Genomic DNA, 23,172 nt, shown 5'->3' with positions numbered 1-23,172 from the left:
ACAATTAAATAACAAAAATCTAAATATTGAAAAATCGTAAAATTAACGACACGAAAATTCCAAAAATCGAAAAATCGAAACTTATATTTTAAAATTCGAAAAAATGAGCAAATGAAAATACTGAATAACCGAAAAGACTACAAAATCGAAAATGAAGAAACGAAAACCTGAAATGTCGAAAAATAGCAAAATTCTAAAATTAACAAGTGAAAAATTAAAAAATAAATTCAAATTTTGAAAAATCGAAAAATTGAAAAATTCAATTTTGTAAACTCGAAAAATCGAGGACACAGAATCGAATATTTGACCAATTTATCTAACAATCGAAAAATTAAAAATTTTAAAACCGTAAAAGTGAAGAAAAGAAAAATTCAAGAATAGAAAAATCCAAAAGTTGGGAAATTTAATAACTGAAGAAATGAAAAATCTAAAAATCAAGAAACTGAAAAATTGAAAAATGAAATAACAAAAATCAAAATATTGAAAAATCGAAAAGTCACAAAATCGTAAAGTCAAAGAAACGAAAAACAGAAAAATTCAAACATCTAAACATTGAAACGTGAAAAAATCGCAAAAGTAAAATTAAAGAAACGAAAAAGTGGAAAATGAAAAAAATAAAAAATGCAAGTGTTGAAAATCGAAAAATTAACAAATTTAATTTTGGAAACTCGAAAAATCGAAGACACCCAGAATGAAATATTGGAAAAATTGGAAAATCACAAAATTACAAAATTCATTTATCGAAAAATTTCAAAATCATAATTGAAGGAAAGAAAAATTCAAGAATTCAAAATTCAAAAATTCAAAAATTGGGAAATCGAAAAATTTAAAAAGTACAAATTTTAAATCTTGAAAAATTGAGAAAACGAAAATTTGATTAAATAATCGACAAATTGAATAACAGAAAAATTAAAAATCGAGAAAACTAAAAAAACGAAAACCAAAAGATGAAAAATTTAAATACGAGTACTTAAAAATTAAAAATCGAAGAAAGGAAAAATCTAGAAATGTGAAATTGAAAAATCGACAATTAAATAACAAAAATCTAAATATTGAAAAATCGTAAAATTAACGACACGAAAATTCCAAAAATCTAAAAATCGAAACTTATATTTTAAAATTCGAAAAAATGAGCAAATGAAAATACTGAATAACCGAAAGGACTGCAAAATCGAAAACTGAAGAAACGAAAACCTGAAATGTCGAAAAATAGCAAAATTCTAAAATTAACAAGTGAAAAATTAAAAAATAAATTAAAATTTTGAAAAATCAAAAAATTGAAAAATTTAATTTTGTAAACTCGAAAAATCGAGGACACAGAATCGAATATTTGACCAATTTATCTAACAATCGAAAAATTAAACATTTTAAAACCGTAAAAGTGAAGAAAAGAAAAATTCAAGAATAGAAAAATCCAAAAGTTGGGAAATTGAATAACTGAAGAAATGAAAAATCTAAAAATCAAGAAACCGAAAAATTGAAAAATTAAAGATTTAGAAAATCAGAACATTGCAAAAACGAAAAATTGAAGAAACAAAAAATAAAAAATTGCAAAAATAGAAATTCAAATGTTGGAAAATCGAAAAACTGAAAAATTTAATTCTGAAATCTCGAAAAATCGAGGAAACTAAGAACGGGCTATTGTTAAGTAATTAAAGAATCGAATAATTAAAAGATTCAAAAGTTGGGAATTTTAAGTTTTCCACACTGAGGAAATGAAAATTTGAATAATCGACAAATTGAACAATTAAAAAATTTTAAATCGAGAATCTGAAAAATCGAAAACCCTAGAAATGCGGAAAAGGGTATAATAAATGAAAACTTCTAAACATACATTGATACATTTTTAGAAGTTAATGGCGACATTTTTGAATATCTTGAAACCAGCAATAATTTTTCATTTTAATATTTTTAGTAACCTTTGACTATACGGAATGAGTCACTAAGCGCCCGGTCTTCGATAAAAAATTATTTTAGTATGTACAGAGTGTTCTGTTTTTAAGGCATAACATCCAACTATTTTTTTTTTGAATGGCATAATGTATACCAGAATTTTATAACCACAGTATAGAGAGATAAATAAAGTAATACGCTTGCTTATGGTATCAATACAATTGAATCTTCGTCTACAGAGTGTTCATAAAAATTATATTGTTACAATTTTCAAATATCGATATTTCGGTTTGTTTTTTTCAATGAACAGCTATAGATATTTTTCTTTTTATTTTGTTAAGTATTTTCTGTATTTAAAGTTGAATTTTTTTCACTAATTATTGGCAGTCTAGAAAGCTAAATAGGCGAAAAGTGACATTGTTGTGTTTTTTTTTTAATTATTGATTACAAGAATTCTCGAACCCTCTAATGGCGTGAAATCCCACTGCCGTTACCAATTGGAGGTCACCAAACGACCTTTAACTGAAAGCATAATTTAATTACTTACCTAGTATCCATATTAAAATAAGATTAATAGACACGATAAAGAATTCGTAATTACCGTTGTTTTATTAAAACCAAGTAAGTGTTTTATAAGAGCCATTCAGAAAAGACCGAGACTGACGCAATTACCAAAGGGAATGAAAACTAAACAAAATTAGAATTTTAACTCAATTAACTCCTTTTTTTCTCCAGGTACGAACATCGCCTACCGCAAACCCGCCAACCAGTCCACCACCGTCCGTGGGGGCAGCGCCCTCAACGCCAACGACGGCGAAAAGAGCACCGACCACGACGGCAAAAGGTGCTCTGAGACCCAGAAGGAGGCCAGCCCCTGGTGGCAGGTGGACCTCCTCCAAGCCTACGCCGTCAAGGTCGTCAGGGTTACCACCCGCGGCTGCTGCGGCCACCAGCCCCTGCAGGACCTGGAGATCCGGGTGGGCAACAGTAGCAGCGACCTCCAGAGAAACCCACTGTGTGCCTGGTTTCCCGGCACAATAGGTGTGTACACAGTCTATTTTCATTTCAAAATAAACACTTAGAGGCGAAATTCCAGGATCGTGGTGAAGGTTTATGAGGTCAAATTGCATCTAACTAGTTTAACTGAAAGTTTCAAAATTAATTTATAATCTCACTATTATTGGAATGAATATCCCACTTAGGGACTTCGGGGAAAAACACCAACAATGGCATGTATAGATTGATATGATATGGCTATAAATTTTCCTTTTCTTATGGGAGATTTCTTCATGAATAACCTAGTTGTTTTTATTATTAGAAATCTAATTAGTATGCTGATGCTGTTTTGAAATTGGTTCGGTTCAATCGGTTTTCTGTAGGTTTTTCGTGGGAAAATCGTGAGTTAATTGCGACGCTTGTTTTCGGGTTTGGGGAATTTCACATGTGTTGAGTGCGATTGTGAAACGAGATTTTTGTCGGTTGGGTGAAGAATCGTGGTTTTTGCGGAGTTAAATGATAAAATAATGAAGAAGATATTTCGTTGGAGAGAAAGTTCAAGACAGATTGTGGCTAAAGGTCAATTAGGTGAGGATTGTGTACTCATTGACGGAAATTTTGAGTATGAATTAGCAATGAACGGAAAGACCAATAAATTATGGAAATAACAATTCTACAAAATATAAAAAGTACTTTTTTAGTAATAATTTAATATCGTTATAAATTCCAAGTTTATACATATATTGAAACTAAAAAATTTCAAACATTTTTTACGAAGAACTTTCCAATTATATACATTTTAATACAGTATAATTTAATCCTAGAAAAAAAAACAATTTCTGACATAATGATTAAATGTAAGTATAAACACTGAAAATTTCGAAAAAAAAAAAATTTAAAAACCGAACAGTCAATAAACTTTCCGACAACAATCTTTTGAACTTGGAGTTTCCTTTATTTTAAATATTGAGAATACCATTAAGCTTGGAATTTGGAAAATCTTGAATCAATTAGAATTTATTTAAAATTTCAACTTTTCGAAAAAATTACAAAAAACAAATGGTACAAAATAAAAACAATGTCTGGAATTTGATCAATATGACATCGAAGATAAAAAGCATGGGATACATTTATAATTAAAATTACAGCATTATAATAAAAAGTTTTTTTAATTTGATAAAATAGGATACTCCTGTAGGTACTTGTGGAAAAAATTCAAAACTGAATAACAATATTTTGCAATATAACTTTGAAACTGCAGAACCCATTGCTCTGAATTCTTGTAAATATTTTAACGTTATTGTAATTATGGTAAATCGTCAATCAATTTCCTCCCAAAAAATTGATGACGTCATCTCAAAGTTTGGCCGAATAAATTTTGGCGTTTCGAAATTTTCGATTTTTTTCTTTTGTCAATTTCTCTATAAATAGATTCTTTGATTTTTCGACTGTTTCACTCAAGTTGTCGATTTTTAGTTTTAGCATGTTTCAATTTTAGGATTTTTCAATATTTCGATTTTTTAATTTTTCGATTAGTTGATGTTTTAATTTTTCGATTCAGTTTTTCAATTCTTCCATTTTTCGGTTTATTGCTACTTCAATTTTCAATTTTTCAAATTTTTAAATGTTAGATGTTTCACTTTTTTGATGTTCGGATATCGCTATCTTTCGATTTTTGGACTTCTCGCTTTTAGATTTTTCGATTTCTCAATTTTTAGACATTTTAGTTTGAGGAATTTTCAATTTGTCGATTCTTCAAATTTTCGATTTTGCAAATTTTCGATTCTCGATTTTTTATTTTTCGATTTCTCGATTTTCCAATATTTCAGTTTCAATTTTTCAATGTTTAAATTTTTTTTTATATTTTATATATTTCTATTTCTTGATCTTTCGATTTTTCGACTCCTCGATTTTAGATTTTTAGATTTCTTAATTTTTCGATATTTTAGTTTGAGGATTTTTCAATTTGTCGATTTTCCGATATTCCAGTTTTCCGATTTCAGTTTATCAATTCTTCAATTTTTCGACATTTTAATTTTTCATTTTATTTTTTAAATTTTAGATATCTCTATCTTTCGATTTTTCGACTTTACGCTTTTAGATTTTTCGGTTTTTAAATTTTTCGACATTTTAGTTTGAGGATTTTTCAATTTGTCCATTCTTCAAATTCTCGATTTTTCTAATTTTCGGTCTCTCGATTTTTATTTTCGATTTTTCGATTTTCCGACATTTCAGTTTTACGATTTCAGTTTTTCGATTCTTCAATTTTTCGACTCTTCAAATTTTTCGATTTTTCAATATTTCGATTTTTGGCGTTCCGAAATTTTCGATTTTTCCTTTTCTCAATTTCTCTACTAAGCGATTCTTTGATTTTTCGACTTTTCGATTTCCCAATTTTTTGATTTTTTGATTCCTCCACTTTTTGTTTTCTCGATTTTTCAATTTTTGGATTTCTCAAGTTTTACTCAGTATTTCTCAATTTTGGGATTTTTCGATATTTCGATTTTGTGATGTTTTAATTTCTCGATTTTTCAATTTTTCGATTTCTCAAGTTTTCGATGTTTCAGTTTTAATATTTTTCAATGTTGGGATTTTTCGATATTTCGATTTTTCAATTTTTTGATGTTTTAATTTTTCGATTCAGTTTTTCAATTCTTCAATTTTTTGACATTTTAATTTTTCGTTTTATTTTTTTAATTTTAGATATTTCGATTTCTCGATTTTTCGTTTTTTTACTACTACACAGTTTTCAATTTTCAATTTTTCGAATTTTTAAATGTTAGATTTTTCGGTTTTTCAATTTTTCGACATTTTTAGTTTGAGGATTTTTCAATTTGTCAATTCTTCAAATTCTCGATTTTTCAAATTTTCGATTTCCCGATTTTCCGACGTTTCTATTTTACGATTTCAGTTTTTCGATTTTTCAATTTTTCGAACCTTCAAATTTTTCGACTTTTCAGTATTTAAATTTTTGGCGTTTCAAAATTTTCGACTTTTCCTTTTCTCAAGTTTTGGATGTTTCAGTTTTAGTTTTTTCAATTTTGGGATTTTTCAATACATATTTCGATTTTTCAATTTATCGATTTTTTGATGTTTAGATTTCTCGATTTTTCAACCTGCGTTCCTTCAATTTTTCGACGTTTTTTTTTTTAATTTTAGATATTTCTATTTCTTGACCTTTCAATTTTTCAACTTCTCGCTTTTAGATTTTTCGGTTTTTCAATTTTTTGATTTTTAAAATTTTTATTTTACCAGTTTTCAATGTTTCGGTTTTTAAATTTTTCAATTTTCAGTTTTCCGATTTTCAAATTAATCGAAATTTCGGGGTATCGGTTTTTTAACTTTTCGATTTACCGTTTTTTAAAATGTTTCAATTTCAAATTTTTCGAATTTCGATTGTTCAGCTTTTGGACTTTTCGATTTCTCAATCTGTTGATGTTTCGATTTCTAGATGTTTTAATTTTTCAATTTCGATTTCTCGGTTTTTCGATTTTCCGACTTTTCTCGATTCTACGGTTTTTCAATTTTTCGACATTTCAGTGTTGGGATTTTTCAATTTCCTGATTTTTTAGTTTTTCGATTCTTCAGTTTTACGATTTTTCAATTTTTCAAGTTTATTAATCGTAGATTTTTCGATTTCTCGATTTCTAGTTTTTGATGTTTCGATTTTTCAATTTCGATTTCTCGGTTTTTCGATTTTTCGACTTCTCGATTCTACGGTTTTTCAATTTTTCGACATTTCAGTTTTGGGATTTTTCAATTTCTCGATTTTTTAGTTTTTCGATTTTTCAATTTTTCGATTTTTTAATAGTAGATTTTTCGATTTCTCAACTTCTAGTTTTTCGATTTTTTAAATTAAATATTAACGATTTTTCCATTTTTCGATTTTACGATTTTTAGTTGTTTCGAATTCCCGATTTCAACTTTTTCGACTTTATTTTTTTGTTTTCTCGATTTTTCAAGTTTTCGATTTTTCAATTTTTCGATTTTTTTAATTGTAGATTTTTCGATTTCTCGATTTCTAGTATTTTGATTTTTGGTTTTTCGATTTTTTAAATGTTATATTAACGATTTTTCCATTTTTAGATTTTACCATTTTTTTATATTTCGAATTCCAGATTTTAAACTTTTTAGTATGTATATATTTTTTCAATTTTCGAATTTTAAATTTTTTTGACTTCATTTTTTTCAAAATCTCATTTTATTTCAATTTTTTTATTTCTCGATTTTTCGGCTTCTTACTACTTCAGTTTTCAAATTTTCGAATTTTACAATGGACTTTAAATGTTAAATTTTTCACTTACTTTATGTTTTGATATCTCTATCTTTCGATTTTTCGACTTTTCGCTTCTAGAGTTTTCGGTTTTTCAATTTTCCGACATTTTAGTTTTACGATTTCAGTTTTTTGATTCTTCAGTTATTCTATTTTTCAAATTTTTCGATTTTTCAATATGTCAATTTTTCGTTTCGAAATTTTCGACTTTTCCTTTTCTCAATTTCGCTATTAAGCGATTCTTTTCGATTTCTCAAGTTTTCGGTGTTTCAGTTTTAATATTTTTCAATTTTGATATTTTTCGAAATTTCGATTTTTCAATTTTTCGTTTCTTCAATTTTTCGACGTTTTAATTTTTTTTTAATTTTAGATATTTCTATTTCTTGATCTTTCGATTTTTCAACTTCTCGCTTGTAGATTTTCCCGTTTTTCAATTTTTTGATTTTTGAAATTTTTGATTTTTCAAGTTTTCAATTTTTCGGGTTTTAAATTTTTCAATTTTCAGTTTTCTGAATTTTCAATTTTCAGTTTTCCAATTTATCGAAATTTCGATGTATCGATTTTTTAATTTTACCATGTTTTTGATGTTTCGATTTTTCAATTTCGATTTGTCGGTTTTTCGATTTTTCGACTTTTCGGTTCTACGGTTTTTCAATTTTTCAACATTTCAGTTTTGGGATTTTTCAATTTCCCGATTTTTTTTCGATTCTTAAGTTTTTCGATTTTTTTGAATGTAGATTTTTCGATTTCTCGACTTCTAGTTACGGTTTTTAGTTGTTTCGAATTCCCGATTTCAAACTTTTCGACTTCATTTTTTTGTTTTCTCGATTTTTCAAGTTTTCGATTTCCCAATTTTTCAATTTTGGGCTTTTTTCAAAATCTCATTTTTTTCAATTTTTGGATTTTGATCGATCTTTCGACTTTCGGATTTCGATTTATCGGTTTTTCAATTTTCGATTTTTAAATTATTTTTTCATTTCTCGAGTTTAGTTTTTCGGTTGTTCGATTCCTCGGTATTTTTTGTAATTTATCAAAGGAGCGGGATTTGTTGGGCTGCAATTCAGGAACGAGGGAAGTTCTGTCGACCAATTTTTTTGATAATTATGCCATTATGACTTTGTTTATTTAAGTATTGAGAATCCCGCAATCTCTCAACTTTTTCTCAGTTCAAAAATATTTCCAAGTTAACACAATTAATTTGTTTAAATGACAAACTAATTAAGTTCTTTTTGGTTTCGACAACCGGTTGTGCAATCACAGGATTTTTTCACAAAAATTCCCGAACAGAATCAGGAATATATTAACAACGCAATAAAATATGTGTTCTATTTTTAATTTTTTAATAATTATTCATACAAAAAACCGGCTCCTCGCCACGCCTTCCACCTATTGTATAATTTTCTACAGTTACGTTAATTATTATTGTCACATGAAACATGAAAGTCAACTGAAAGTAAAACTGAATAAAATAAATAATTAACTAAATTCAAGTAAAACTCAGCACACGTACACTTTCAACCTCTTGCCTAGCAACTGTGAAATACCATCCAGTTTTTCGCGAGTGCATTAATTAAACCCAGCGAATTTACATAAATAACAACACTCAAACTCTTTCACTCGACACCTCCAAGACGAAAAATCATCCACAAAAGAACCGTTCCACGATCGACAACTTTGCAACTATTTAGGTTTCTGAAATATCAAACTATTACTCACGTTCTTCGTCCACGATTTACTACAAGGCAAATCAAATCGGGCAACATTTTCGCATGAATGCGCGTTCAGTTATTTTTCTGCCACACTTCTGGTTTTTTAGCGACCTTGAGTGCCACTATACATGAGCAATATTTTCGAGAAAGCAACGACCTCGCGACGACGAAAATTTCGAATTGGTATAATTTTGTTGGAATTATTTTTTTAGCAACAAACGAAAGTGGCATTTGCATTGCGTTTACCGCTTGACAAATATTATGAAAGCAAATGTGTCTATTCACTGAATACGAATTCGTTCCGCTTGTTGTGCATATTATAACAATAACTGGCTTTTGCAGACGAGGGAATAACGAAAACGTTCACCTGTGCCAGGGTCCTGACAGGACAATTCGTTTTCCTGCAGCTGGTAGGAGTGGAAGGATCGCTGTCCTTGTGCGAAGTGGAAATTTTCACCACGGATGGTAAGTGTATGCAGAATGACGTTTATGTAACGTTTATGTTAGGTAATGAATAAGGCGTTACTTTAACTTAAATAAGTACATGAAGTTATCGCGTAAATATAGATCTGCTTCTGACTCAATTCTGAAGAGCCGCTGCATCCGCTGACTTCACTATTAAGTCATAACACGAAATTTAAATAAAGGTTTCATTAGACAGATCTTATCATTATTTATTTAGCATTGTGACGGTAATGTAATTAGAAAGGTGTAAAACACTCAGTTAAAACAATCTAAGTAACATAATTAGATAATGCGTTACAAGCAACTAAGGATATTTCGTATCTTAATCTTCTTCCAAGCTCAAGGTTTCTAAAATTCTATTATAAACTCCAATAATATCTCTCGCCTGATTGTCGGTATTGACGGTTATGATTTTATTTTGTGTCTGTAATAATAATTTCGACACGGTCATGGTTCTAAATTTGAATTCTTGTTCGTCGGTATCGCTTTCGAGCAGCTTTCGCTTTTCGTTGCACTGGTAGCATTTTAATTAGGGTGTATTTAGAAGAAATGGATGAATGGAAATATGCTATTGTTATTAATTGTGAAGAGCACAGCGGGTACGCAGATTGTGTTGGGAACAATGATAATTTCGAGCCGTTCTCAGGATTGTTTGCGGAGTTTCTTCTTTTCTACGTCGGAAGAAAACGGGTTTGTGGAAAATGAGTCGGAGTTAATAATCGAAATTGTTTTTTATGCTCTAGTGATTTGTGCAAGGTGGTTCGGACAATGCTAGAAATGTTGGATTTGGACACTGACAGATTTGAACAGTTCGTGCGCCTATTTTTTGTGCATTGTAACTTCGTGAAAGTTTGTTACTATTTTTGTGGTTAAATTTCCTTCTCCGATTCTCCTTCGATTTGCCTTCTCAATTATTCCTGGATTTTCTTCGGAATTCTCTTTCTCGAGATTTTCCTTCCCGAGATTTTCCTTGTCAGAGTTCAGCTTCCCGGTTTTTCTTTCAGGAATTTTTTTTATTGACTCCCCTTTCGCGGATTTTTTATATCAGATTGTCTTCCGATTTTCCTCTTCTATTCTCTGGCTCGAACTTCTACTCTCTAATTCTCCTTCCCGGATTATTTTGAGATTTTTCTCGGAATTTTCCTTCTCAAGATTTTCCTTCCCGGAATTTCTTGAATTCTCTTTCTGAGATTGATTCTCCTTGTCCGGTTCTACTTCTCAGATTCAGTTTTCCGATTATTCCTTCTCGACTCCCCCTCCTCGAGTTTTCCCTTCTCAAATTGCGCTTCTTGGGATTGTCCTCGAAATTCTTGTTCTAGGATTCTTCTGATCGAAATCCACTTGTAGGATCCTCCTTCTCAGTTTGTCGTTCTCGGATTTTTTTTAGATTGGTTTTCTTAAATTCCCCTTATTGGATTTCTGTTTTCACGATTTCTTTTCGTGGAAATTTTCTCCGAATTCTCTTTCTCGAGATTCCCTTATCCGACGTCTTCCTCTCAGCCTTTTTTTCCCAATTTCTCTTTCTTCGGCTTTTTTTTCTCGGGCTTCTCTCTGGGTCTTCTCTCTCTCTTTCTCTCTCTCTCTCTCAATAATTCCTTTTTCGTGATTTCTCGTAATCCTTTTTTTTGTGGTTTTCTTCATCGGTATTCCCTTTTTCGAGGTTCTAATTAGGTTACCCTTCTCCGGATTCTCCTGAATTTCTCTTTTCTCGTTCGCAAATCCATTTTCTTAGATTGTCCTTATCGTATTCTTCGTTTTGAATTCCTCTTCCTTATTTTCTTTTTCACGATTTCCCTTCTCTTCTTCTTGGAATCTCGGATTCTTTTTCTTGGGATATACGTTCTCAGTATTCTTTACCTCGAGATTCTCTTTTTCGGGAATTTCTTCCTCGGGCGTTTTCTTCTCAGGATTCTCTTTATAGGGATTTCCCTTTTCGGGAATCCCCTTCTCGTGATTCACTCTCTCGGGATTCTGTCTGGGCCATCTTTTCTTTGGAAAAGTTTCTTTCGGAATCCTTTCCAGTCGATTCTCATTGTCGGGGTTGCTTTTCTTCGAATTTCTTTTCTCGGGATTCTTTTTCTCGTGATTTTCTCTCTCGGGATTCCTTTTGCCTTATGTTTCTTTTTGTTCCTTTTAGATTGCCCGTCTTGGATATATCTTCCGGATTCTCTTTCTTGGATTCCTTTTTGCACAATATTCCTTCCCGCGATTTTCTTCTTGTAATCTCGTATTCTCCTTTGTAAGACAGGCGTTCTCAGGATTCTCTTTTTTGAGATTCTCAGAATTTTCTTTCTTAATCCTTGTCGATTTCTCGTTCCAGGCTTGTCCTTAGCAGATTTCCCGTCTTGGATACGTCTTCCGGATTCCTTTTTCACGTTTTCCTTTCTCGCAATTTAAACTCTTGGAATCTTCTTGACACTGACTTTCGTAGGATTCGGTTTCTTGAGATTCTATTTTTCGGTATTTTCTTTCTCGGGCTCCTCATTATTGAGATTCCATTTTTCGGGAATCCCCTTCTTTGATTCACTCTTCAGGATTCTATCTGGGACACCTTTTTGTCGGGACTGTTTCTGTCAGAATTCTCTCCTTCTGGGACTCTCTTTCTCGGGGTTGATTTTCTTGGAATTCCCTTTCTCGAGATTCCCTCTCTTATAATTCCTTTTTTTGCGTGGTTCTCTCCCTTGGGATTCCCTTCTTCAAGCTTCTTCTCGGGCTCGCGTTCTCAGGATTCTCCTTCTCGATTTATCGTTTCAGGCTTGTCATTCCCTGATTTCTTTTCTTAGATTGTCCTCCTCGGATTCCCCTTTTTGGTTGCCTCTTCTTTATTCTTTGTTTAAGATTAGTTTTTTTTCTCTCGCAATTTTTCTTTTTGGAAATATCCTTCTCGGATTCACTTCTTGGAACAAACTTTCTCGTCATTTTTTTTCTCAAGATTTCCTTTCTCGGGATTGTTTTTCTCCGACGTTTTCTTTCTTTCCAGGCATTTTTTATCGAATTTTTCTTTCCTCTACTTGTCTTTTTCGGGATTGCGACTCTCGATATTACGTCTCTCAAAATTCCCTTTCTTGAGGTTCTAGTTCTAGAAATTTCATTTTACGGGATTGTTTTTTCCGAAATTACCTTTCTCGTGATTCCTTTCTCTCTCTTGGGATTCTCTTCTAGTTTTCCATCTCATTTTCTAATTCATTTTCTTGGACTGTCCTCGGATTCTCCATCTTGTAGGCCTCTTCTAGAAATCTCGAATTCTCCTTCTTGGGATAGGATTTCTCAGGATTCATTTTCTCGAGATTCTCTTTTTCGGGATTCCCTCTCTCGTGTTCTTCTTGCCGATTTCTCGTTCCAGGCTTCTCCTTCCCGGATTCCCTTTCTTAGATTTTCCTTCTCGAGTTCCCCGTCTTAGATGCCTCTTCCCGATTCCCTTTCTTGGATTTCCCTTCTCACGATTTTTTTCTTGGAATCTCGGATTCTTCTTCTTGGGATAGACTTTCTCAGGATTCTCCTACTTGAGATTCTCTTTCTCGGTATTTTCCTTCTTGGACTCCTCTTTATCGAGATGGTCTTTTTCGGTAATCCCCTTCTTGTGATTTACTCCCTCGGGATTATATCTGGGACACCTTCTTCTCGTGACTGTTTCTCTCGGAATTCTCTCCTTCTAGGAGTTGCTTTTCTTGAAATTCCCTTTGTCGAGATTCCCTTTCTTATAATTCCTTTATTTGCGTGGTTCTCTCCTTTGGGATTCCCTTCTTCAGACTTCTTCTCGGGTTTGCTTTCTCAGGATTCTCCTTCTCGATTCATCGTTCCAGGCTTATCATTCCCTGATTTCTTTTCTTAGATTGTCCTCCTCGGATACCGCTTCAGGGAACCTTGGATGCCTCTTCTGTATTCTTTTTTTAAGATTTCCTTCTCGCAATTTTTCTTTTTGGAATTCTCCTTCTCGGATTCACCTCTTGGAACAAACTTTCTAGTCATTTTTTTTTTCTCAAAATTTCCTTTCTCGGGATTGTTCTTCTCCGACGTTTTCTTTCTTCTCAGGCTTTTTTTATCGAGTTTTTCTTTCCCCCGCTTGTCTTTTTCGGGATTGTTACTCTCGATATTACGTCTCTCGAAATTCCCTTTTTTGAGGTTCTAGTTCTAGAAATTTTATTTTTCGGGATTGTTTTTCCGAAATTACCTTTCTCGTGATTCCTTCTCTTTGGTGGTTCTCTCTCTTGGGATTCTTTTCGAGTTCTCCATCTCATTTTCGAATTCATTTTCTTGGACTGTCTTCGGATTCTCCGTCTTGTATGCCTATTCCCGATTCCGTTTCTTGGATTCCTTTTTTCACGATTTTTTACTTCTTGAAATCTCGAATTCTCCTTCTTGGGATAGGCTTTCTCAGGATTCATTTTCTCGAGATTGTCTTTTTCGGGATTGCTTCTCTTGGAATTCCCTTTTTTGGGATTCCCTCTCTCGTGATTTCCTCTTGTTATCGATTTCTCGTTCCAGGCTTCTCCTTCCCGGATTCCCTTTCTTAGATTGTCCTTCTCGAGTTCCCCGTCTTAGATGCCTCTTCCCGATTCCCTTTCTTGGATTTCCCTTCTCACGATTTTTTTCTTGGAATCTCGGATTCTTCTTCTTGGGATAGACTTTCTCAGGATTCTCCTACTTGAGATTCTCTTTCTCGGTATTTTCCTTCTTGGACTCCTCTTTATCGAGATGGTCTTTTTCGGTAATCCCCTTCTTGTGATTTACTCCCTCGGGATTATATCTGGGACACCTTCTTCTCGGGACTGTTTCTCTCGGAATTCTCTCCTTCTAGGAGTTGCTTTTCTTGAAATTCCCTTTGTCGAGATCTCCTTTCTTATAATTCCTTTTCTCTCGTTTCGGGTTTCTCGTTTTCTGATTTGTTTTCTTAGATTGTCCTTCCTTTCTTGGATAATTTTTTCGGATTCTCTTTTTTGGATTCTTTTTTCACTATTTTTCTACTTGGAATTTTCCTTCTCGGATTCACCTCTTGGAATAAATTTTCTCGGGATTCTCTTTCTCGAGAGTCCCTTTCCTTAGATTTTTTTTCTCCGACGTTCTCTTTTCAGGTTTTTATTTCTCCAGTTTTACTTTCCCCGTCTTCTCTTTCTCGGGATTGTTTCTCGTGATATTCTGTCTCTCGAGATTCTACTTTTCCAAGTTCCTGTTCTAGAAATTTCCTTTTTCGGCATTGCTTTTTCTGGGATTCCCTTTCTCGTGATTCGTTTTCTTTCGTGATTCTCTTTCTTGGGATTCCCTTTTTCAGGCTTCTCCTCGGGCTCCCCTTCTCAGGATTCTTCTTCTCGATTTATAGTTCCGGGTTTCTCGTTCTCTCATTTGTTTTCTTAGATTGTCCTCCTCGAATTTCCCTTCTTGGATGCTTTTTCCAGATTCCCCTTTTTGGACTCTTTTTTCACGATTTTTCTACTTGGAATTTTCCTTTTCGGATTCACCTCTTGGAATAAATTTTCTCGGGATTCTTTTTCTCGAGTTTCTCTTTCCCCAGCTCCTCTTTCTCGGGATCGTTTCTCGTGATATTCCATCTCTCGAGATTCCCTTTTTTCAAGTTCTAGAAATTTCCTTTTTCGGTATTGCTTTTTCCAGGATTCTCTTTCTCGTGATTCCCTTTTTTTTCGTAATTCTGTAAAAATGTCTTCGGAGTATTCGTCTTATATGCTTCTTCCGATTCGATTTCTTGGATTCCTTTTTTCACGATTTTTTACTTCCCACGATTTTTCTTCCTGAAATCTCGAATTATCCTTCTTGGGATAGACTTTCTCAGGATTCTCTTTCTCGAGATTCGCTTTCTCGGTATTATCCTTCTCGGACGTCTTCCTCGCGGGCTTTTTTTTCGAATTTCTCTTTCTTAATTTTTTTTTCTCGGGCTTCTCTCTGGGTATTCTCTCTCTATCTCTCTCTCGGGATAGGTTCTCTCGATATTTCCGCTCTCGGGATTCCCTTCTTCGAGGCTGTCCTTTGACAAAATTCCTTTCGAGGTTCTAATTGGGTTATCCTTTTCGGGATTCTCCTAAATTTCTCCTTCTCGTTCGCGAATTCATTTTCTTAGATTGTCCTTCCTCTCCCCTATTTCCTTTCTTGGATTCTCTTTTTCACGATATCCTTTCTTCCGATTTTTCTTCTTGGAACCTCGGATTCTTCTTCTTGGAATATACTTTCTCAGGACTCTCTTCCTCGATATTCTCTTTTTCGGGAAACTCCTTCTCGTGATTCACTCTCTCGAGATTCTATCTAGGACATATTTTTCTCTTCTGGTGATTGATTTTGTCGGAATTGCCTTTCTTGGTATTTTCTTTCTCGGGATTCCCTTTCTCGTGATTCCCTCTCTCGGGATTCCCTTTCTTGTGATTCCTTTTCTCTCGTGGATCTCCTTCTCGATTTCTCGTTCCAGGCTCCACATTTTCGGATTCCCTTTCTTAGATTGTTGTCCCAGATTCCCTTTCTTGAATTCCTTTTTTCACGATTTCCTTTCTAGCGATTTTTTTTGGGATTCATCTTATCGGATTCTTCTTCTTGGAATAGATTCTGTCAGGTTTCTCTTTCTCGAGATTCTCTGTTTCCGGAATCTCCTTCTCGGGCGTCTTCTTCTCGGACTTTTCATAATCGAGTTTTGCTTTTTTGGAATTCCCTTCTCGTGATTCGCTCTCTCGGGATTCTATCTTCCTGGGATTCTCTTTCTCGTGATTTCTTCTCTCGGGATTCCCTTTCTTGTGATTTCTTTTCTCTCGTGGTTCTCTCTTTTGATTTCTCGTTCCAGGCTTGTCATTCTCGGATTCCCTTTCTTATATTGTCCTTCTCAGATTTCCTTTCTTAAATTCCTTTTTTTCGCGATTTACTTTCTATCTATTTTTTTTATTTTTCTTATCGGATTCTCCTTTTTAGAATAGACTTTCTCAGTATTTTCTTTCACGAGATTCCCTTTCTCGGGATTGTCTTTCTCCGACGTCCTGTTTATGTCGTTTTTTGGTATCTTTTGTTGCTTTTTTCTGGTCAGGTTTTTTTGTAGTGTTTTCTTGGCTTTTTTCAGGTTTTATATTTTAATCATCCTATCTCCCTACCTTTTTTTGTCTTTTTTTTGTTACTTTTTTGTGTTATTTTTGCTGCGTTTTTTCTTTTTCTTTTATGTCGACTTTTCACTTTTCTCCAATTTTTATTATCAGTTTGCTTTTTTGTTGTTTTTTCGTTCGTTTTTACATCTTCCCTTTTTTTTAAGGTTTTTTTGTGCCCCCTTTTTTGACTTTTACTGTCGTTTTATCGCTTTTTGTTTTTTTGCGTTTTTTCTGTCTCTTTTTATCATTTTTTGTTATTGTTTTTTTGTTGTCTTCTTCTTGTTACATTTTTTAGCCTTTTGTGTTGTATTTGTTTTGTCGCTTTTTGTCTTTTCTCCATCTTTTTTTTGTCGCCCTTTTCCTTTTTTTATTGCTACTTTTTTTAATTGCCGTTTTTTTAATTTTTTGTTTTTCGTTTTATTGTTGCGTTTTTTAATAAATTTTTGTGGCTTTTTTTCGTCTCTTTTTTATCGCTAGCAGAATCAACAGAAACATAGAAGTTGGTTTGACGATGAATGTGAAGAAGCGGGAAGAAGGGAGACAAAGAGCAAAAGAAAATATGTTATAAACTAAAAAGTTAAAAGATATAAAAATATACGTATAAGGAAGAAAATGGAAAACAAATAGTATATACCGATACAGAATAATAATATAACTGACAGAAGCTAAAGGAAAAATGTTCAAATTCTTTTTATAAAACGTTGGTCCACATCGACGACCTTCTTGAATCAAATCTGTGCTTAAATCATATTGTACAAAATTATATTTAACAAATAAAAAAATATATGAACACGTTTTACTTCTTTCAGTTTGTTTAATTTTTTTCAAATTCAGAATTTTAAAAGCGTCTAGATGTTTCGATTTTATTTCTCTCATCTTCACTCAATTTTTGTATTCCCCTAGAATTCTCCGTGGACCGCTGCGCCCCCCGCGGCGCCCCAGAAGACGTCCAACTGGCCGCCTTCGCCCGGACCTGCTACGAATTCGGCGTGTCCAGGGGCGGCTCCTTCGTCGAGGCCCGCAACTACTGCAAAGGCCACAACGGCGATCTCGTCCACGGGATGACAGCCGGAGCGACCTCCTTCCTCTTCGCAGAACTGGAACGAAGGAAACCCATGCTGAAGACCCAGCTGGTGTGGATCGGCGCCCAGAAAGAGCCAGGAATCACCTCCAGAGTGTGGAAATGGGTTAATGGTGAGTCCAATCTGTTGTTGTTTTTATGTTCGGCGATTAGACGAAACATCCGTTAGGATAATCGTGAGAACGCTTACACAGCTACAGGACGAACGATTTTAAAATGACATGATTGCGGAGATTTTCAAGGTTGCGGTATAACGTAATAATTGCATCTAATGCGATCATCGCTGAAAAAGTAGAAAAAATTGTGTATGTATTGTGTGGATGTTGTTAAAGACTTCCTCGAACTCTCTCGCGATTTTTTTAGTTGTTTATTTGTCGATGGGAAAGTGAATAATGCATTGAACCTCACAAAGTGTTTCACTTTTTCTGGTAACTTCGACGTGTTGTGTGCTAGAAAACACGAGTAGTTGATGGTGAATGGGTTGTTGAGATTATCTTAATGTTGATGAAAAGTCGAAGATGGATGGCTACTGTTTACTTACGGTATTTCTAAATTCAAGTGCTACTTTCTTTGGAAGAAATTGATGATGCTTTTAGCCAAAATTGGTGCTTCGTGAATTTACACGCTGTGATAAATATTTATCGTTCGTTTTAATGCGCCTATCGTAATTTCTAACTTTGACATTGATCCACATAAAAATTTATTTTTAGCGTTTTGAAACGAGGTAAAGTTGTAGTGGTTTTATAATTTGCATATTTATAGATAAAATTTTAAAGGTAAGATGTTTATCAAGAAATGGATATAACAGTAAGATCACCTTCCTACTCGTATTATTATTATTTCATAGTTAATGAGTAAAATTTGTACCTAATAAATATTTTCTGTTTTTTAAATTAAACGGAGAATATTTTAAGTTCAAACAATTTAGAATTTGGTTTAAATTCCTCATTTCCATAAAAATAGTGCTTTTCCAATTTGTGAAATAAAAAAAAAATGTCATAGCTTCAACTTTGAAATATTTTTGAAAAATATTTTCATTATTTTTTCGTATCTTTGAAAAATTTTCTGTATACTAATGCTTTTTCTATCCAGACAGAACTCGTTTAAATTATTTTTTTGGAAGATTGACTCCCGTTCTTCTCGGTTATTTGAAAATTAGGTTATGATAAAAATTTATTCACATTCGCAGTGAATTGTTAGAAAAAAAAAAATCGAAATTATTTTCCATTCCAAAAATGGTATGAAAGTGATAATCTCTTTATATAATAGTGATTTTTTTGTATTGGAATAATTTATTTCAATATTTTTTTGAAAAATTTTTGAAAATTATTTTAATATTTTTCTCAATGATTTACGACAAACTAAAATTTTTTTCTATTCTACTTTGTAATTTAATCTTTTGGACAATTTTTTGAAATTTTTTTCCAATTTTTTATTACTTGTAGCATGGCGTATACATAATTAATAATATATAAAATACATAGTCTTCTTTTCATAAAAGAAATTGAAAGCATATTATAAAATGGTAGATTTTTACAGAGAAATATGTATTTTGCAATTTAGCTCCACCCCCCAACTCACGACGTATAAAAAAGTCGTCACAATTACGATAGGGTGGGTGGGCGGGGCTTATATTTTATCTTTTTTTATTAAATATACATAGTCTTCTTTTCATAACAAGAAACTTAAAACATGTTTCAAATGGTAAATGTTTATAGAGAAATATAGATTTAAAAAATATATATAATAATTGAGATAGGGCGGGTGGGCGGGGTTCTATTCTTAAGTGTAATGTATGTCAACAATTTTTTGGACACAATTTTTGGAAAACATTTTCCAATTTTTCCTCATTATTTGAATAGCTGTAGCAGAAATGGCTTCAAAGTGATAATCGGCAAATAATTCTTTACGCTATACTAATTTTTTAAAAATATTCCCCATTATTCAAACTGCTGTAATAAAAGTAGTCTCAAAGTGATAACCTGCAGATAATTCTTCATAAAACAGTGAATTTTGTGTTGGAATATAGTTCGTTTCCACATTTTTTTGGAAAATTTTCGGAAACTATTTTTTTATTTTTCTCATTTATTTGATGAGTTTTAGTAAAATTGTGTACAAGTTCGTTTTCTCCGAAAAATTCACGATAAAGTACCTAAAGCTTTTTTCTATTCGAGTAAATCCTCCTTCAAGAATTTTTTTGAACAATTTTTGGAAATTATTGACCAATTTTTCTCTATTGTTTGAACAAGTGTAGCAAAAGTGGCTTCAAAGTGATACTTTGAAGAACATTTTTGCTAAAATAATGACTTTTGTATTGGAACAGAATTCGTGCTAAAAATTTTTTTTTTTGAAAACTTGAAAATGACTTTTCTATTTTTCAAAATTATTTGAAGAACGAAAGTAAAATTGTCTTAAAATTTGTGTAATTCAAAAAATCTACGGTAAACTAACCTTTTTTTTATTCGGGTAGTCTCTTTCAACAATGTTTTTTGGACAATTTTTTTGGACAATTTTTTGGAAAATATTTTTCACAGTGATAATCTGCAAATAATTCTTTATAAAACTGTGATTTTTGTTTTAGAATAGAATTCGTCATTTTTTTTTTTTTTGGAAAAATTTTGGATTTTTTTATTTTTCTCAGTTATTTGAAGAGCTATAGTCAAATTGTGTTCAAGTTCATTAAGTCCGTAAAATTCGCAATAAAACAAGTTTTTTTTCTGTTCGAGCAAAGTCCGTTTTTTTTTAATTTTTTCAATTTTTAAAAATATTAGTTAATTTTCTTCCATTATTTAAACAGATGTAGCAAAAATGGTTTCAAAGTTATAATCTGCAGAATTCTTTATAAACCAATGATTTTTGCATTGAAATATAGTTCGTTTCAACATTTTTTTTTTTTGGAAAAATTTTGGAAATATTTTTTCTATTTTTCTCAATTATTTGAAGACCTATAATAGAATCGTCTTCACGTTAGTTATATTAAAACATTTTACGATAAGCTAACGATTTTGTCTATTCGAGTAAAGTCTGCTTCAAGAATTTTTTTGAAATTTTTGAAAAATATTTTCCAATTTTTCTGCAGTATTTGAACAGCTGTCTCAAAAATGGCTTCAAAGTGACAGTCTACAAGTATTTTTTTATGTAATAGTTACTTTGTATTGGAAAAGAGTTCGTTTTAATATTTTTTTAGAAAACTTTTGAAAAATATCTATCCCAAAAATTCACGATAAATTAACGCTTTTTTCTATTCAAGTATATGTGTCAATAATTTTTTTGAAACAATTTTTGGAAAAACAATTCTAATTTTTCTTCATTATATGAACAACTGTAGCAAAAATTGCTACAAAGTAATAATCTGTAAATAATTCTTGATGCAATATTGATTATTCTATTTTTTTGGACAAATTTTGAAAATTATTTTTCTATTTTTCTCAATTATTTGAAGAGCTGTAGCCATACAATAAAGTAAGGCTCTTTTCAAAATAAAAACCCAGGTCTGTTTCAGGATTTTTTTTTCTACAATTTTTGGAAAATATTGTCCAATTTTTCTCCATTATTCAAACAGCTGTAACAAAAATACAAATAATTCTTCATAAAATAGTGATTTTGTATTGGAATCAAGTTCATTTCAAAATTTGTTTTGGAAAATTTTTGGAAATTATTCTTCTCATTTTCTCAACAATTATTTGAAGAGTTATAGTAAAATTGCGTTTAAGTTTGTTATCTTCGAAAAATTCACAATAAATTAACACTTTTTTCCATTTCAGTAATTTTTTGGGCAATTATTACAAAATCGTTTCCAATTTTTCTACATTATTTGAACAGCTATAGAAAAATGGCTTCAAAGTGATAGTTTGCGGCTAATTTTTGATAAAATAATGACTTTTATATTGGAATAGAGTTCGTTCTAACACGTTTTTGAAAATTTTTGAAAATCAATTTTTGGTTTTCAAAAAGATTTGAATAACTGTAGTAGAATTGTCTTAAAACTCGTTAAATACGAAAAATTCGCAATAAACGAACCTTTTTTTTAATCTAGGAGTCCATTGTACATTTTTTTTTTGGACAATTTTTGAAACATATTTTCCAATTTTTCTCCAATATTTGAACAACTGTAGCAAAAATGGCTTTAAAATGATAATCTGCAGGAAAAGCTGTATTGGAACTGATTTCAATTCAACATTTTTTTTGGAAAAACTTTAAAAATGATTTTTGAATTTTTCAAAATTATTTGAAGAACTATTGTAAAATTGTCTTCAAGTTCTTTATTTCCGAAAAATTGAGGATACTGTAATTCTTTTTTCTATTCGAGTATATTCTCTTTCAAAAATTTTTCTCCATTAATTGAACAACTATAACAAAAATGGCTTCAAAGTGATCATTTGCAGATAATTATTCTTGATAAAACAATGAGTTTTGTATTAGAATAGAGTTCGTTTCAACATGTTTTTGAAAACCTTTGAAACTGATTTTTCCATTTTTCAAAATTATTTGAAGAACTATAGTAGAATTGCCTTAAAATTTGTTTACTCGAAAAATTCACGATAAACTAACTTCTTTTTTCCGAGTAGTCAGCTTCAACAATTTTTTGGACAATTTTTAGAAACTATTTTCGAATTTTTCTTGATAATTTGAACACATGTAACAAAAGTGGTTTCAAAGTGATAATTCTTAATAAAACAGTGTTTTTTTAAATAGAAAATGGTTATATTCAACATTTTTTGGAAAAATGTATAAGTTATTTTTCTATTTTATTCAATTATTTGCAGAACTATAGTCAAATTGTTCTCAAATTTGTTGTTTTCAAAAATTCACGTTTTTGGAAAACATTCTCCTATTTTTCGACATTGTTTGAATAGCTGTAGCAAAAATGACTTCAAAGTAATGATCTGTACTTTTTTTTAGAATAGAGTTTGTTTTAAAAATTTTTTGGAAACCTTTTGGAAATTATTTTTCAATTTTTCTCCATTTATTTGAACAGCTGTAGCAAAAATGGCCTCAAAGTGATAATTTGCAGTTAATTTTTAATAAAATAATGAGCTTTGTATTAGAATAGAGTTCGTTTCAACATTTTTTTGGGAAACTTTTGAAAATAACTTTTCTGTTTTTCAAAATATTTAATGAACTATAGTAGAATTGTCCTAGAATTCGTTATATTTGTAAATTTCATGATAAACTAATTTGTTTTTTATTCGAGTAGTCCGTTGCAACCATTTTTTTGACAATTTTTGGAAAATATTTTACAATATTTCTCCATATTTGAACATCTATAGCAAAAATTGTTTCAAAGTGATAATTTGTAAAAAATTCTTAATAAAATAATGACTTTTATATTGGTATAGAGTTCATTTCAACATTTTTTTGAAAACTTTTGAAAATGATTTTTCTATTTTTCAAAATTATTTCAATAACTGTAGTAGAATTGTCATAAAATTCGTTATTTTCGAAAAATTCGCAATACACGAACCTCTTTTTTATTTTAGTAGACCGTTTGAACAATTTATTGTACAATTTTTGAAAATTATTTTCCAATTTTTCTGCAATGTTTGAACAGCTGTAGCAAAAATGGCTTCAAAATGATAATTTGCAGATACATGTTGACAAAATAGTGATTTATTCTGTATTGGCACTGATTTCGTTCCAACATTTTTTTTTTTAACCTTTTGGAAATGATATTTCTATTTTTCA

General features: G+C 31.4%; 1 protein-coding gene and 1 pseudogene across 1 annotated transcript in view; one reads left to right on the top strand and one right to left on the bottom strand.

Annotated features, from left to right (window-relative positions):
• LOC135127682 (P-selectin) overlaps positions 1–23,172 on the top strand; it is a 66,692-nt gene that overhangs the window by 33,619 nt on the left and 9,901 nt on the right. The window contains exons 3-5 of the mRNA XM_064054235.1: positions 2,629–2,934; positions 9,214–9,336; positions 17,310–17,600. Coding sequence (XP_063910305.1) covers positions 2,629–2,934; positions 9,214–9,336; positions 17,310–17,600 — 720 coding nt within the window. The remainder of the gene's footprint in view (positions 1–2,628; positions 2,935–9,213; positions 9,337–17,309; positions 17,601–23,172) is intronic.
• On the bottom strand, positions 11,910–14,531 carry LOC135127747 (golgin subfamily A member 6-like protein 26; annotated as a pseudogene).

This window comes from Zophobas morio, unplaced genomic scaffold (assembly GCF_036711695.1).
Source record: "Zophobas morio isolate AGI-343-1 ecotype UQ-CSIRO unplaced genomic scaffold, CSIRO_AGI_Zmor_V1 ptg000012l, whole genome shotgun sequence".
NCBI classification, from domain to species: Eukaryota; Metazoa; Arthropoda; class Insecta; order Coleoptera; family Tenebrionidae; genus Zophobas; species Zophobas morio.
The sequence above is the reverse complement of the archived record's forward strand: the minus strand, read 5'-3'. Positions and strand labels throughout refer to the sequence as shown.